Below are 17,107 nucleotides of genomic sequence, written 5' to 3'. Positions count from 1 at the left end.
CAAAGTAGATTCTGATAAGGCCAGTAGATGGCGCTCTAACATAACAAATGACTGGTAAATACTAGTGCAATAACATAAACGAAATCTTGGTCGGCTCAGACCGTGACAATATTATTGACTAAACAATAAACATGTAGGAATGAGGTGTCAAACTCACTTTATGGTCAATTATCATCACACGCACGCCAAAGATAGCACAATGTCTCTCTCGCTCAGAAAGTGCACGAACATAATGACTGGTGCATTACAGGAAGTGATAAACCCAGAATGCTCCGGTCATTTATGGTAAATAACAAGAAATAAAATCGAATTACTCTCAAAACATCACAAATATATCAAACGATATCCTGTAATCATTACAATCTCCTAAATAGCAATTCATTACGAAGAGAAACTATTACAAATTGTCAAAAACGGAACACCGTCACAGTGAAAACTCGTGTGATTGCAACCTTATATACCACCTGGACATTTATTTGAATTAACAACGAGTAAGTCCGTACTTGCCTTTCGAGGCCATGGCGTCGTTAAGATATACACAGTCTCGGGATGAGACAACGCTGCCGACAACCCACAGTGCACCGTTGCGGATTATCTCAGGCCTGTCTGACAACGATGTCGGCACAATGCTGCGATACAATTAAGCTGTCATGATACTAACGAGATGATGGATCCTGTCCCAGTTACTTTTGCAAGAATTGGCATACTTTGATTTTTTTAAAAAAAATATCAACATTGTATCTTAAATCACTCTGGAATGTCCTTTTGGCATTATTTAAGCAATTTAAGATGAGCTATTCTGCTTAATAGTATACATTCGTCAACACACACGTTTTTGCTAATTATAGAGCCATCGACAGACCGAATAACACCAAATTTATTGAGGGTGCTTTGGATGGGGTCTCAAGTCATCCCACCAAATATGGCTTTCATACGTCACAGTATTTCCAAGATAGGCACACTTCCTGTTTGGCGGCTTCGATTGCTGAATTTAATTGGTTATCACAGGCGAACGCTTGGACGTATGAAGGCGAAATCAAGGCGGTTGATCCGCCTTGGTCTGTAGATCACGCGTGCCAAGTTTCATGACGATCGGAGGAACTATGCGGCCAGAGTCGCTTTACTTTGACTTTGGACAAAATTCAAAATGGTGGAAAATCCATCATGGCGGAAAATTACATCACATGGTGCGTTGGAATCAGCTGAGTCAGATGATTCCAATGGTATAAGTTTTATCAAAATCGGCCATACGGATCAAACGTTACAGGCATTAACGTGTTTTCCAACTTTGACCAGTTGGTGGCGCTAGGGCGTGAGAGTGGCGAGCATGAAACCTGGTGGTGTCAATCAGGGTAGTCTCCTCTATCAGTGTACCAAATTTCATGACTTTATGTCTTACGGTTTGGGCTACAGGTGGAAAAATGTGTGGGCATCAGCACTCAAAAGTCGCTTTTCCATTCATTCCTATGGGAAAAAATCGACCGGAAAAACTGGAATAACGGGAGAACGACAAGGCGTATCAAAAAGCTGTATACAAGCCACCATCGTCGCATCAGGACGCACGCGTGAGAGGTGGAACGGTGTCTTTAGCTCCAAATCCCTAGGACAAGTTAGGGAGACAAAAGTTGGCGTTAAAGGGATATTCCGCCATTTTTGGAAATACGCTCATTTTCCACCTCCCCTCGAGCAAAACAATCGATATTTACCTTGTTCCCGTTCATCCAGCCAATCTGTGAGTCTGGCGATACAACTTTTAGCTTCAGCCTAGCATAGATCATTGAATCGGATTAGACCATTAGCTTCCCGCCTGCTAGCTTCATGTTTAAAAGTGACTAAGATTTCTGGTAATTTTCCCATTTAAAACGTGTCTCCTCTCAAGTTAGAAAGTGCAATAAGACCAACTGAAAATGAAACCTGGCGTTTTTCTAGGCTGATTTGACATGGAACTACACTCTCATCTGGCGTAATAATCAAGGCAACTTGCAGCTACTGGCACTACTACTGCTTGTTGTCTATGGGGACTATTTTCAGATGCTGCGTACGATATCACTGCGCCTATGGTACGTTTGCAAGTTGCCTTGATTATTACGCCAGATGAGAGTGTAGTTCCATGTCAAATCAGCCTAAAAAAACGCCAGGTTTCATTTTCAGTTGGTCTTATTGCACTTTCTAACTTGAGAGGAGACACGTTTTAAATGGGAAAATTACCAGAAATCGTAGTCACTTTTAAACATGAAGCTAGCAGGCGAGAAGCTAATGGTCTAATCCGATTCAATGATCTATGCTAGGCTGAAGCTAAAAGTTGTATCGCCAGACTCACAGAATGGCTGGATGAACGGGAACAAGGTAAATATTGATTGTTTTGCTCGAGGGGAGGTGGAAAATGAGCGTATTTCCAAAAATGGCGGAATATCCCTTTAAGATAAACTAGAATGCATTTCCCGGTGGGAAAGTGCGAAGTGTGCTTGCTCCGACGCGCCGCGAGAGCGCCCCGGCAGGATACGCGACAGCTCGCCCTCAGGTCAAAGCGCCAAAGTTTGGCCAAGACGCGAAGCTGCTTCGAGTTTGGCGACGTTGCCCTCGATTGCCGAATTCTTACACTGACCTGACGAGTTGCCTAGGTTTATCAGTGGTATGTCCCAGAGCACCTCCAATGTAAAAATGTAGATGTCATCCCAAAGACGTAAAGAGATATGAGCCAAAATGCATTTTTGCTAATTGCGGCGCCCCCTAGTGGCCAAATTACAACACATTTACTGAGGCTACTTTGGATGGTGTCCAAAATCATCCCGCCAAATATGGTCTCGATACCTCACAGCGTTTCCGAGATTTGACCTCACTTCCTGTTTGGACGCTTCACCATCGAATTTGATTGGCTGTCACGGGCGAACGCTTTGATGTATGAAAATGAAATGTACACCTCTAAGGTCTGTAGACCTTGTGTTGAATTAAGTATGAGTTGTTCACGTGTAGCTAGCATGAAACACGTAACCACTGAAGGAAGGAGGGAGCCTAAGGAACTAGACTAGCCTGACGACGTCATACTCAATTCTTATCAGAATATGAGTCTGAAACTGCTCCATTCAGCTGCGATTATGGGGCGTGATTCAACCGATACAGTGCGGGGGGGATAGCTCTGCACTCATTGGATAGACCAAACCAAACAGAACAAGTTATTGGCTGTCAGTATCTGCGAAATCTAAGACAGAAATATGTAGCAGGGTAGGCTATGGAAAACATCCTCCTTCGTTTTTAAAAATAATTCCTTCAAACTGTATGCAATGAACAGCTGGGGAAGTGTGTCGTTAACCCAACGAGCAAACAGACATTTTTAAACAAACGGGAACAACATCACCCAAACATGCTGTTTTAACTGGGTGAAAGTGAAACTGAAGTTTTCCCACACATCCTCGTTGGTCTAAGTGTTCAGAAATAGTTGTGCGAATCCGTGATAAAACCTCCGTTTCAATAGCTGAGATAAACTAAAGGCCAAACTGCATGAACAAATTATGCATTCATAGCCATAGCGTTTCTGTTGCAATCAAAATCAACCTAAGCGAACATGGTCTCACTACCAACTCGTTGAACGAGGACGCATGCAGCCGTGAACGTCACTGCTGTTCATATGTCAATCATCACGTAAAGCCCGCCCTGTGAAATGTGATTGGTCCGAGCCGAAGTGTATCTCGAATAGTAGCAGCTGAACGGAGCAGTGCCAGACCGAAGTTCCCTGCCGAAAAAGAATGGAGGCGGGGCTAAACTTCGGTCTGGCATCCAGGCTAGAACTAGGCATGTTTCTAGAACAAATACGAGTAATGTTAGGAGTATAGCTATCCTGTTATGCGGGAACATCCGCAGTTTACTCACTGTTAAATAAGTTGCAATGTGTTATAGCCTCAAATGGATGGTAAAATAAACAGGACGACTCACCTGTTCAAATGATGTAATAGGATAAAATTTGGTTTTGATAAGTCAAAGCAACCAGGCTGTTACTGGTTAACGTTTCTGAATATGAAATCGATTTTGGATTGGTTGCATGTGATAAAAGCTATGCCATTTCCTGTCCAGACAGCATTCATATTCAGAAATACTGTACACCGGCAACAAAGACACACACACACACACACACAAACAACTCTTTCAAACAGAAACGTCAGTCCGTTACATCTGCCTCTTGTCCACAAACTGCATGTCGCTGAGTTGACTAGCAACGAAGACTTTCACATAAACACACACACACACACACACACACACACACACACACACACACACACACACACTTACACACACACAGACACACCACCCCTTCAAACACAAATATCTGTCTGTTACGTCTGCCTCTTGTCCACAAACTGCATGTTGCACAGTTCACCCACATCTACCCACAATTCTTTGATTTATAAATAACCCCAGCATTAAAAAACTGCAATGTGTCAAATCTTATTATACAACAATTGGGTTCTATGAAGCTGTTTCTTTGTTTCTGATTGGCCGAGAGACGTTCCATGAGTTGAAATATCCCACGATAATCCACTCTGACTTTTCACAGCTAATAATAAATCACTCCGCGATACAATGTCAAATTGTCAAGTGTAAAACGAACTGTCACATTGCATCCAAGCTGAAATACAGATACTCAGAACATAGAATATGACAGAGGTGGATATTAGCTAGTTGGATGGCATGTAGGCTAAGTAAAATAGTGATGTTTCAAAGCTAAAAGCATGTCCTAACCAGACACAATGCGAGCTAACGTTTATTAGGCTATATTCTGCATTGCTTGACAACGGGAGAGATAGAACTAACGACTGGCTTTTGGCCATAGCAACGTGCTTTTAGAACTAACGACTGGCCTTTGGCCAAAGCAACCATCCATTTAGAACTAGTAACGGCAGTTTGTCCTGCAAGTAATAGAACTTTGTGGCGGAGAGAAGTTAGTTCTACAAACAAGACAGTTTTAGCGATTTACATTATAATGGGAAATTAGCGCAAAAAACAAGTGGTAGAATTGTTGTATAAAAGCAATATAGCACTTGTGATCGTGGGTTGTTGCTGGATATTCCCACGGATGTAGTTGCCTGCGCCACTCGGCCTCGGGCCTCGAGGCTACGGCCGAACAACACCCGTGGGAATATCTAGCAACAACCCACTCCCACTCGTGCTATATTGCTTAAATATGTATACTGTCATGTATATACTGTATGGGCAATTCCATGCAAAACTGTCAAGTCCATAACCCCACACAGCATCATACTATGATGTGGATGATGATTTCTTAAAAGTTTACCATTTCGCTCGCGCAAAAAAAAAAAATAATCGTTCCTACATCGTTTTTTTCATCGTTCCTACAAACATTTATTAGAACCAACATTTCTAGATGATGTTGGGAATGGGGTAGGCCTACTATTACTAAAATAAATGCATAAGGTAGCCTATGCCTGTTTTTTACATCCCGACTATTTAATGTAGGTTTTAGGCTAAGCCTACACAGTAAGAGCAACAAGTTGGCCAGAATTATATGAAATAAGGGCATAAAGGGCATGAATAAGACAATTCCTTAGGAGGGGTCGGGAATGCCTGGGTTGAGTTTGAGATGCATTAGGCCTATAGCCTACACATGGATCATCACTATTTGTTTTGTGTTTTTATCCAACTTTGATAACATGCATATAAATATGGAGATTACTTTCTTTTCGCCTTTTCATTGTTATTAGCCTATGCCAATCAACTGAGTTGAATGCTGTGCATGTTGTCTCTACATAGGCTACACATATTGCTGTGCATGTTGTCTACACAGCCTATAGTAGCCTACACTGTTGGCTAATCTAATTAGGCTACACACTTTGCGATAAGGTGACATTTCTGATTCTGACACAACCATCATACAAAATAAAACGAACTCAGCCAAAAGCCTGTTGCAAAAGCCAAGTTCAGCGGCCACAACGTTTTGAAACTTTTCCCCCGGTTCCCATTCGGCTTATGTGACATTTGCAACGTTTAATCATCTTTAACATCGTTCATAGACCTTTACTGACCTCAATCACGCAGACCACCGCAGCATCAGTCTCTCTCTCTCCTGCTCCTCACTAACTTCTTGAAACATCTTTGTATCATCTAGCCAATGAATTGAAAGACAGTCTAAATGTTCCCATGCCAAAAACTAATGCTATACAATGCCATTTAGTTTTCACCATGTCTATGGTTTTCACTCGCAATAAGAAGCTGTTAGCCTGAGTTTGGTTGTTCGATGTTGGCATTTTCCATAACGTTCCATTTAGCTGCCAAAAGCAAATGAAATAGACAAATAGCTTACAATATCGCCAGGCTGCAATATCACCTTTCCTTCCCCATAGCTAAATGTAGGCAACGTTAAGCAATTAACAATTAGCCTACTAATATCAACTAACAATCTCACTATGTCGTTCACTGCGAATTGTGTCCTCTCTTCCGCCCACAGCACGGGAACGTTGACTACGCTCGCCTGCCTACCGCGCTAGCCAGAGCGCTAAGGCTCTGAGGCATGGGAATCATAACGATACTTTCATTCAATAAACAGACTTGTAGGCTATTTATAGTTTGACTCGCTTTGTTGTCATGTTAAATTAATATCTAAATAATCACGCTGACGGTGTCAATGACAATCAATCAGGAGGAGTAGTTATTGAAAATAATCACGCTTTAGACATGACCAGCCTACTTCAACTTGATGGCACATAGACCATAGCTAGCAATAATTGCAAATATTTTTTAGATCTTCTGACTAAGTTTACTGTACTTATTCAAACGACATCAGCACCACTGTCACTGGATATAAAGCAAACGTTGACTTTCACTCGGTGCTTCACTGACTGTAAAAAAGTGTCATAATATTATCTATCTATGCACTGCCTGATGCTTGACAGCAATTGCTAGCTCGATGAGTTGCGAAACGACATCAGCAAAACGTACCACTCGGTCCGTATTAAATTTACAGTTAACAACATTGGCTTCCCAGGCATGCATTTAATTACCTTTCACTGCCTTCACGTCTGCCAGGCTCCAAACTGTCTTCATAACAGCAGTTGCAATTCAGTATTAAAACAGCCTTGGTAAAGTTAAAACCAACTATTTGAACTGCAGTTAGTTTAGCCTACCCTCATAACTAGACCTCTCAAATTCCGAAATTTGAAGTCTAAATATACACACTTTATGTTGAAAGTGTAACTGCGATTACATTCTAATTAAAATCCTCCTTGCCTCAAGCACACTGCAGACAGGGCGACCGCTCTACTTCCGGTATTTCGCCGACGTTGGGAGTGAAGTTCACCCAGAATGCTCAGGTCAATACAAATCATCCAAAACACACCGTCAGTATGAAACATCGTGTAATTGTCTAGTATATATACCAAATGAACACCCACTACATTTAACAGCGTGTAAGTCCGTACTTGTCCTTAGGGGCCATGGCATTGCTTAGATCTAACAAGTCTCAGGATGAGACACTCCGTAGCGGACCATCCTAGAACTATCCACATTGTACCACTGCGGACCATCTCCGGCATCCAATGATAAATTGTAAGGTGTGAGGCTACTATCATACTCTAGGGAATGTATGCCAGGACATGGCAGAACTCCATAGTGCTGTGAGAATTGCACCAATATATTTTACAAGAATGGCCTTGATTTGATTTTTTTTTTTAAATATCAACATTGTATCTTAAATCACTCTGAAATGTCATTTCTGCATGACCTAAGCAATTTGAGATGAGCTATTCCGAATAATAGCATACATTCACAAACACACACGTTTTTGCTAATTATAGAGCCATCGACAGACCAAATAACACCAAATTTATTGAGGGTGCTTTGGATGGGGTCTCAAGTCATCCCACCAAATATGGCTTTCATACGTCACAGCATTGCCAAGATAGGCACACTTCCTGTTTGGTGGCTTCGCTCGCTGAATTTAATTGGTCGTCACAGGCGAACGCTTGGACGTATGAAGGCGAAATCAAGGCATTTGATCCACCTTGGTCTGTAGATCACGCGTGCCAAGTTTCATGACGATCGGATGAACTATGCGGCCAAAGTCGCTTTACTTTGATTTTGGACAAAATTCAAAATGGTGGAAAATCCATCATGGCGGAAAATTACGTCACATGGTGCGTTGGAATCAGCTGAGTCAGAGGATTCCAACGGTATAAGTTTTATCAAAATCGGCCATACGGATCAAACGTTACGGGCATTAACGTGTTTTCCAACTTTGACCAGTTGGTGGCGCTAGGGCGTGAGAGCGGAGAGCATGAAACCTGGTGGTGTCAATCAGGGTAGTCTCTTCTATCAGCGTACCAAATTTCATGACTTTATGTCTTACGGTTTGGGCTACAGGTGGAAAAATGTGTGGGCATCAGCGCTCAAAAATCACTTTTCCATTCATTCCTATGGGAAAAAATCGACCGGAAAAACTGGAATAACGGGAGAACGACAAGGCGTATCAAAAAGCTGTATACAAGCCACCATCCTCGCATCAGGACCGACGCGTGAGAGGTGGAACGGCGTCTCTAGCTCTAAATCCCTAGGACAAGATAGGGAGACAAAAGTTTGACTTAAGATAAATAAGTAGTATATGAAACGCACGGAGAACAATAGTGTGCTTTTGCAAGCACACTAATGATAATAATAGGAAGAACAATAGTGTGCTTTTGCAAGCACACTAATAAGTATATGAAACGCACGGATAACAATAGTGTGCTTTTGCAAGCACACTAATTATCCGGTTAGCATGATTAGTATGCTGCACAGATTAAAACTCTTGCATTCAAGTTGACTGACCATCTCAATACCAATGTCTTCCAACTCCAAGACTTAAAAGGGCCTGTCCCAATGAGGAAGTTACTATTAGCTTACCTTGAAACTTAAACACACGTGGGGAAACTGAATAGGCTAGTCAAAAAACACTCGCTAACATCACCTACAGTACAGGGCCCTGTAACTCGAAGCATACGTTAGCTGCTCTTAAGCCTATCGTAAAAAGATATGCGTGTAACTCAAATGATTAGCAAGTCTACGTGTCAGTTACACCCGGATCGTAATGATTTACGAGTTCGTAAGCCATGCGTAACGTAAAGTTACGTTTGATTTTTCGAGTTACAGGGCCCAGCCCAGATGACTAGCCTTGCTAATGAGCTCATGATTCACGACTTTACCAGATGTGAGAAAGCTGCTGAATCTGAAAACAACGTTTGCATGCAAACACGTACAAAAAAATAATGCTCATAACAGGTTCGAATATTAAGAGCTGCCTAAAATTCGTTCGAATATCATATATTTTCCAAAAATTCGAATTATATTCGAATAACGAAGTTCGTAGTCAAAGCCCTACGGTGTATAGGACTTTCCTTCCTAAATACACAGCTGAGTTCGCTACTCCTGTGTGTGTCAGTGCATTGTGCAGTAAGTGTTTGCCCATTATCTCATTCACTGCCATTGACGTCTTTAAACGTCAATTTAGACACATACCTTGACTGCCGGTCTATAGACGGGGAGGGCTCATGGGTGGGCTCGGGAACGATCTGGCAGAGTTTCAGGCTTGTAAACAGACTGTACTAGCGATCCGAGCCGCTAGATGGCAGCAGTGCCATTTGGATGATTAGTATCTGCCTGTAGAGCCAACATGCAGAGATGCAACATGCAAGCTGCAAGCTAACAAACTGAAGATCGACCACAGTGGATCTAGTTTGCACGTGGTCCAGCTAATAAATATGCTTACTTCTTACATCAAGGATGGAAAACATGTGAACGGTATGATGCATTTACATTGAATATTGCTATATAGACTAACAAGAACTTTGCTAGTGCTAGCTAGTCTGGGGACTTCCCATTAGTCCGACATCCCATTCGTCCGAAAATGAACCATTCAATAGAGATCCCATTAGTCCGACATCTCATTAGTCCGAAAAAAAGAGAACCATTGGTCCAACGTCCCATTAGTCCGACCATACACAGTATGATGCATGGATGACTTGAAACTGAAAAATGCAAAATTCGTGGAAAAGAGGAGACGTCCGTTTACCTTCGGCTGTGTTAATTAAATGCACAAGGTTTTTTTAAAGAGGAACTATGCAGGATTGGCGATTTCATCTCTAGTTTCGGTTTCGTTTTTCATTTTCGCTCGTTTTATGCTTGCATTTTCTCTGCAGAGCTTCCCCGACAGCTTTAGCGTGTATATTTATTAGGGCTGGGCAACGATTAAAAAATGTAATCGTGATTAATCGCAGGATTTCCCTGATTAATCATGATTAATCGCATTATTATACGCAAAACTCAATAATGAATTCAAAAGTAATATATGGCACATATCTATTTTAAATGTGCTGCCATATGAACGCAAGTGCCATAGCATTTTTTTCTGCAAACATTTAACATCAGCATTTTGTTTATACAGTAGCAGTTAAATAAATGATTTAGTTTAAATCTCAACTTACACAATGTAATCAAAAGAAATACAAATTTAAAGCTTATTGTACACACTTTATTGGTGCGTGTAGATATTTCCATAATACTTGTTGTAATAGCCTAGCCTGGTATAATGTCAATTTTTTATTATTATTTAGGCCTATAGGGGTGGGTGATATGGGCAAAAAATAATATCTTGATATTTTTTGTGATTTTGACTATAAAGATAATTAGTCGATATCCTTTAAAAAAAATGTTCTTTAAAAGTCTGAGTTACTTTACAGCTCATTATTTCTGAGTAGCAACATTAGCCTACTATTATAAGCAATTACCAACCTGTAACTTTTTAACCAAATCAACCAATGCATTGTCACTCTATGACACATATGTAATTCTGCCCCCACTTGTGTGTGTGGTAATGATGAGGTCAACCAGCTACATTAGAATAGATGGATATAGGGCTAACCAATTTCCCAAAGGAAACTCTGATGCTGAAATTCTTTTCAAACTTTTACTGTAAAACTAAGCAGAACAACAGAGTACATTTCAGTTATTTCCTTCAATGTTTTGTTAGAGTGCAGTCACGTAGGCTATCATTCCAAGTTACAGAATAGAGACTAATGCACAGGTGTCAAACTCAAGGCCCGCGGGCCAGATGCGGCCCGCCACGTCATTTCATATGGCCCGCGAGAGCTTTAAGGGTCTGATACAGTATGTGGCCCGCGAGAGCTTAAAAGGTCCGATACAGTTTTTGCGTATAGGCAATACACTGCAATACAATGCACGCATGTGAGACTGACATTGAGGCAACATCAACCACCTTCCTCTATGATCAGTGCAACTGGCTACATCAGATGTGATAGCAACGTGTAAGTGTGAAAACAAAATAGACCAGTATTCTGCCCTACAAAGCAAAAAGGCAGTAACTGACAACTGAAAAAAACTGAAAAAATTACCTTAAAGTTATCCTGCTGTCCAGCCTAAGTAGTTGTAGGTGAATTATTGTACATGTGGAGGTTTTGTTACATTACATTAACTTTGTAGGGCAGTATTCTAAACTATTTTAGCGAACGGAGCGCCTAAATTACGCGCTCGGTTTAGCCTGCCTGCATGAAACGCATGATTGTTTGAAGTGCGTGCGCTTCTTTGAGAGGGGAATCGATGTAAGTTGTAAACTACGTGATACATTTACGTCTACGTTTAAAAGGCATGTATAATTGTGTGTAGTCCTATTATCCAAAAAATCCAGCTCCAAATCCTTGCTAATCGAGCAACTGATTGTTTGGCCAAAAGCGAAAGTAAGTCTATTCTGACCGAGAAGAGGTGCATTCGTATCAGGCAAGCAGAGGTATGCTAGAAGTTTGTAGTAATCGCCCTGTTGCTTTGCATTTTCATTTCAGTTTAAAACGAACAACATAGAATCCACACAACACCTTTCAACTTTAAAACTTCAAAGAAAAAGTCCACCGGGACCATTCGCTTCTACTGTATGTGTATGGAACGGTGTAGGCTAGTGACGCATTTCATATGGATGCACTTTTTGACATGACAGTTAGCCTACTCGTTTGCATCACTTGCTAGATGTAAAACTGCATTTCGTTACTGGTATTTCACTCGTGCAATGACAGTAAAGTTGAATATACTCGAATCTAAAAACTCAGAAATATGAAAAAAAAAAGAATCCATGGCATGATCTCTTCCTGACTGACCAGTGACCCTCATTGAAAAGTCAAACTGTATGGAACTGACAGTGGTGTTTTGTTTTTACAAAACATAACAATAATAAAAAAGAACATGTCATGCTGATACCTTTTGCTCTTCTCGATTTTAGAAGTTTTACCGATGCTAAAGTTTTGTGGCTGGTGCTACAAATCTTAGAAGTTACATCTGGCCCTTTGAGGGCAACCATTAGGCTGATGTGGCCCTCGGTGAAAATGAGTTTGACACCCCTGGACTAATGCGTTAGCTTATGGCTAATGTCTATGAGAACGGTTAGCATAATCGATCAAATTAGATATTTAGAGCGAACTTAAGTCCATTTACAGCTTGGGCTACATAGGAAGATGTCTTTGTTTACAACTGAATATTAAAATACTCAAGGCTAATGTTTTCTTTCCATACAACAATGTTACCATGTAGGAAAAAACGACTGCTGCACAGTAGCCGCAAATCCAGCGCGAAACATAAACATCAGACGTGCCTGTGACAACGTGCTCCGTGAACATGTGACTTGCACTTGCACTGCTGCAGCCAGTGCCTTCTCTCACTTCTGTTGCACATCTCCTGATTTCGTGAATGTAGGCTATGGAATTTCAATGCGTGATGAGACGCCTGTGACCAGCCTGTGAGCAACAGACTTTTACAGTATAAAATAAATAATTAAAACTGCGTTAATGCGCGATAAAATAATTGTCGGCGTTAAATGATTGATGAGTTAACGTGATATTAACGCGTCAACGTGCCCAGCCCTAATATTTATACATGTATAGGCTATATTTAAATATATAAATTGCAAGCGTGGTTCTTCATCTCAGACTTCCAGATGTAAACAAGGAGCGATTGTCTCCTGCAGAAAGTTGCATAGGGTCTCTTTAATGACTAAATATGACTAATGGCAATAAACAGATAATTCTGAGAATGAGGTTCAACGTAGACTACACATCTGAGTGCGTCTCTTGATTAGGCTGCCTATAACAATGAAACAATGTCGCTTCCTTCGGTTTAACAGTAAAGAAAGACACCAAACAATAACCCAGGTTGTGCACAGCGGCGCTTTATTCACACACAATTAAATGTCCCAAACAATCCCAAGCGTTGCAATTCCCCCTTTCATTCAGCCCCGAAAATAAACCTAAAAGTCCAAACTAAACGAAAGATGTCCTGTATTTTGCCAGGACCGCGCACAAGAGTCAATAATCCAATCCAGGAAAACGAAAGGGCCGCTGTCGACAAAACGTCCCGCGATGTAGCTAACAAAAAATATAATGCTCAGAAAAAAGGGAAAATGCGATTGCTGTCTCTCTGCTAGACCAACCAATATGAAAAAAACGAAAAGCAATCGATCTCACCAAATCTGGTGAATACACCAGCAGACCGCAAAGGCTTTTTATCTTCGTGCGTCCTCTGTTTGGTAACGCACCGGTCCAAACTGCGCACAGTGTTTAACTAATGTGACAATATGTTTCCTCAGTAGTCTTTTATTGTTGTTAGTTTCAAACTCGCAGGAAAACATTTACAAACACTCGTTGCCGCAGCACTGAGTACTAGGCTAGGCCTACTGGCGCCACAGATTCAAAATCTCACACACGGACTTGCTACCCTCTTAAGACCGCCCCCATCACCTAGCGCATTCAGGTAAGTGCGCGGGTGCGCGTGCTAATAAAAAATACAAATAAGTACATATACATACAATGCTATTACATGAGAACTGCAAAGATATTACGCAATCAAACAATGTAATATTTAAGAAATGGCACCTAAACCAATGTGGCAGTGACAGTGTATTGTGCAACATTTTTGGGAAGCCAGGACAACCAAATTAAAACGACATGTTTCTGGAGTGAAACTTTGAATTTAGTCAGACCTGTGTGATAGAAGAATATGGCAAGACTCTATTTCTAGCTCATAGAAGAATGCACGATGGAAATAATTGTGGATAACTTGTAGCCCAGACCATAAAGGTAAGAGTTCATTGTCCTTACGTTTAGCTATGTTGGAATGTAGGCTAATTTGTGGTTTTGTCGTGTGAAAGTTTAGAAGACTGAAACACGTTAGCTTCGATGTTGCAAAAATATAAAACACATCTAATGCTAGATGATGTTCATCGCGGGATGCGAGCCTGGGTCACCTGTGTGACAGTCACGCACCCACCCACTCCACTAGGCCTATCTTTGCTATTGAAATCAAACTAGCGTGACATCGGTCTAACTGTAAACAGTGGCAGACAGAGTTTTTAGGAAATAGACCAAAGTCTGGATTTATTGTTGTATGGTCGGACTAATGAGATGTCGGACCAATGGGCCTCTTTTTTTCGGACCAATGGGATGTCGGACTAACGGGATCTCTGGTCAATGGTTCATTTTCGGACTAATGAGATGTCGGACTAATGGGATGTCGGACCAATGATACGGAACCGCTAAGTCTACCGTCCTGTTCAGAGTCTATAGCGACCATCAGAGTCCCTAGCAACCTTGACGAGACTGACGAGATAACAGTGCAACCGTGGTAGACATACTACTGAAACGCTAACGTTAAAAAGTTGATTTTCACAAAAAGATCGTTTTCTCCATTTTTTGGTCAAAAGCAGGTGTTTTTAGCTAAACCAACCCATGTTCTACTAACGATTACTAAAGAACGGAAAACGATAGAAACAAACCGTTTTTTCCTAGTGAAAGAATGGAGTCTACTTTTTTCATTTGGTACCTTTGGTGTTTACATAGTCATAAAGCTCACCGTTCGGTGGATCTTGGAAAAACGGTCAAAATGCTGTAAAACGTCTGGCAGTATGGAGCGCTCTGCACTGAAAATGGCTGGCAGCCAATTAGTTAACGGTGTCTTAAGCCCAACTCACAGACAACTTACCCACTTGGCGCTGGGTCCCCTCTGTAGGCTTGCGCCTCTGGCAAGAGGTTCGATGTTCTCTTTGACACAGGGGAGGCAGGAAACACGAAAAAGAACTCTCGGCGGCTTTTAAACAATGCCCTAACAAAAGGCTTTGACTTTATTAAAATTCAAATACAATATAAAAAAATTCCGTAACACTTTACTTGACGGGTTTGTTCATAATACATTCATAACAGCTGTCATGAACTGCACATAAAGCACTCATGACTGTTCCATGAAACATGACTCAACATTCATACCAACCCTTTCATGAATGTGGAAGACAAAACGTCAAAAACTTGTCAAAATAAAAGTCCAACAATCGCAAAACAGCATTGCTGTCTTTTTTGTTTTAGCCAACCTGATCATGTCACATCTTAGTCAACGGGGAAGTCCAGTGTCCAGGAGAATTTAGTTTTTTGTTTGTTTGTTTGTTTATTTTATGATAGTAACCTCTGAAGAATGCATAATTGTCTACAGTACACCAATGACTGTATTATATAAAACAGGAATGTCCAACCATTCAGAGATCCACATATGGTCAGAAGTTAATTTCCCAGTATGATGAATACTTCACAACTCGTATGGTAAAGTGACATTTGAAGTAGACTTCATAAAATATTCATGAGATGTTTACAAACGCTGGAGAGGATTCATAATACCCTGTATATGGATTACTAGATTGTTGAACTTTTATTTTGACAAGTTTTCGTCATTTTGTCTTCCACATTCATGAAAATGTTGGTATAAATGTTGAGTCATGTTTCATGAATCAGTCATGAATGCTTCATGTGCGGTTCATGACAGCTGTTATGAATGTGTTATGAATGAACCCGTCAAGTAAAGTGTTACCAAAAATGTCTATTTGTCTCAAAATGCAAAGTTCAGAGTCCAAAAGAAAAAGGAGAAGAAGCCGCCTCAAGCCCCAGTGAAGGAGACCTTTTATACTACTCTCACGCCCAAGCCTAGACCTATCGCGCTTCGACACGACCAAGTGCCTTTGTTTCTCTATTTCCTCTTTCTGGTGACCTTGCTTTGAACTCAGACCTGCACATGAACTACAAGCTTATTTTCCTATACTTGTTCTAAGCACATTTCATTAAACATGACATACTATATAAGCTTAATTAAAACACTTAATTTTTTTTATTGAACATTTTATCAAACTCAAGGAAAAATACATTTGAAGTCTAAACAGTTATTTTTTAAAGTTTAAGTAGAAAATATATATTTTTTAATCTACTTCTTATTCTAAGTAAAGCTACATTTTTATTTAAGCAAATCACACTTTACAAATCTGGGTAAATATTCTTTTCATATAAGTTTATCTATCATTGCTGCATTTGCACAATTATAGCAAACCTTATGGGTACAATCATACTTTTCCACGGTTTCACTTTCTACCACCTTCTACAATACTCACTTTAGTTTCTTCAGCTTACAGTTGGGATCCTCCAGAAGAAAAGAAAGATGCTTCACTCCTGAGTCTCCTGCTTTATTCCAACTCAGCCACAGCTCTCTCATGTGTGAGGGGTTTGATCTCAGTGCTGATGCAAGAGCTCTGAAGCCTTCCTCTCCAATACTGCAGTCTGACAGGCTGTAGAGAGAAGTAGGAGAAATACTTCATCTTCATTTCATTTTAGACAACAACTAAGCAACTCAGTATCTGGTGTTAGAATAGAATAGAATAGAATACTTTTTTGATCCCGTGAGGGAAATTTGTTTCTCTTCATTTAACCCAATTTAACAGAATTAATGAACACACACACAGCACACAGTGAACACACAGTAAGGTGTCTCACACTTTAACCCAGAGCAGTGAGCTGCCTGCCAAACCAGTGGCGCTCGGGGAGCAGTGAGGGGGTTAGGTGCCTTGCTCAAGGGCACTTGAGCTGTGGACTGGTCAGGGATCGAACCGGTAACCCCCCGGTTACAAGCCTGAGGACCTAACCAGTAGGCCACGGCTGCCCCTCATGATACTTATGATACTCACTCTAGTTTCTTCAGCTTACAGTTAAGATCCTCCAAAAGAGAAGGAAGATGCTTCACTCCTGAGTCTCCTGCTTTATTC

The 17,107-nt window shown here is 40.9% G+C and overlaps 1 protein-coding gene across 1 annotated transcript in view; it reads right to left on the bottom strand.

Annotated features, from left to right (window-relative positions):
• Positions 1-17,107, bottom strand: part of LOC134059629 (NLR family CARD domain-containing protein 3-like) — a 130,091-nt gene that overhangs the window by 77,522 nt on the left and 35,462 nt on the right. Inside the window, exon 15 of the mRNA XM_062516070.1 lies at positions 17,030-17,107. This exon is cut by the window's right edge and continues 96 nt beyond it. Within this exon, the coding sequence (XP_062372054.1) occupies positions 17,030-17,107 (78 nt within the window). The remainder of the gene's footprint in view (positions 1-17,029) is intronic.

Source organism: Sardina pilchardus, chromosome 16 (genome assembly GCF_963854185.1).
Source record: "Sardina pilchardus chromosome 16, fSarPil1.1, whole genome shotgun sequence".
Lineage (NCBI taxonomy): Eukaryota > Metazoa > Chordata > Actinopteri > Clupeiformes > Clupeidae > Sardina > Sardina pilchardus.
This window is presented reverse-complemented; position numbering and strand designations above follow the sequence as displayed.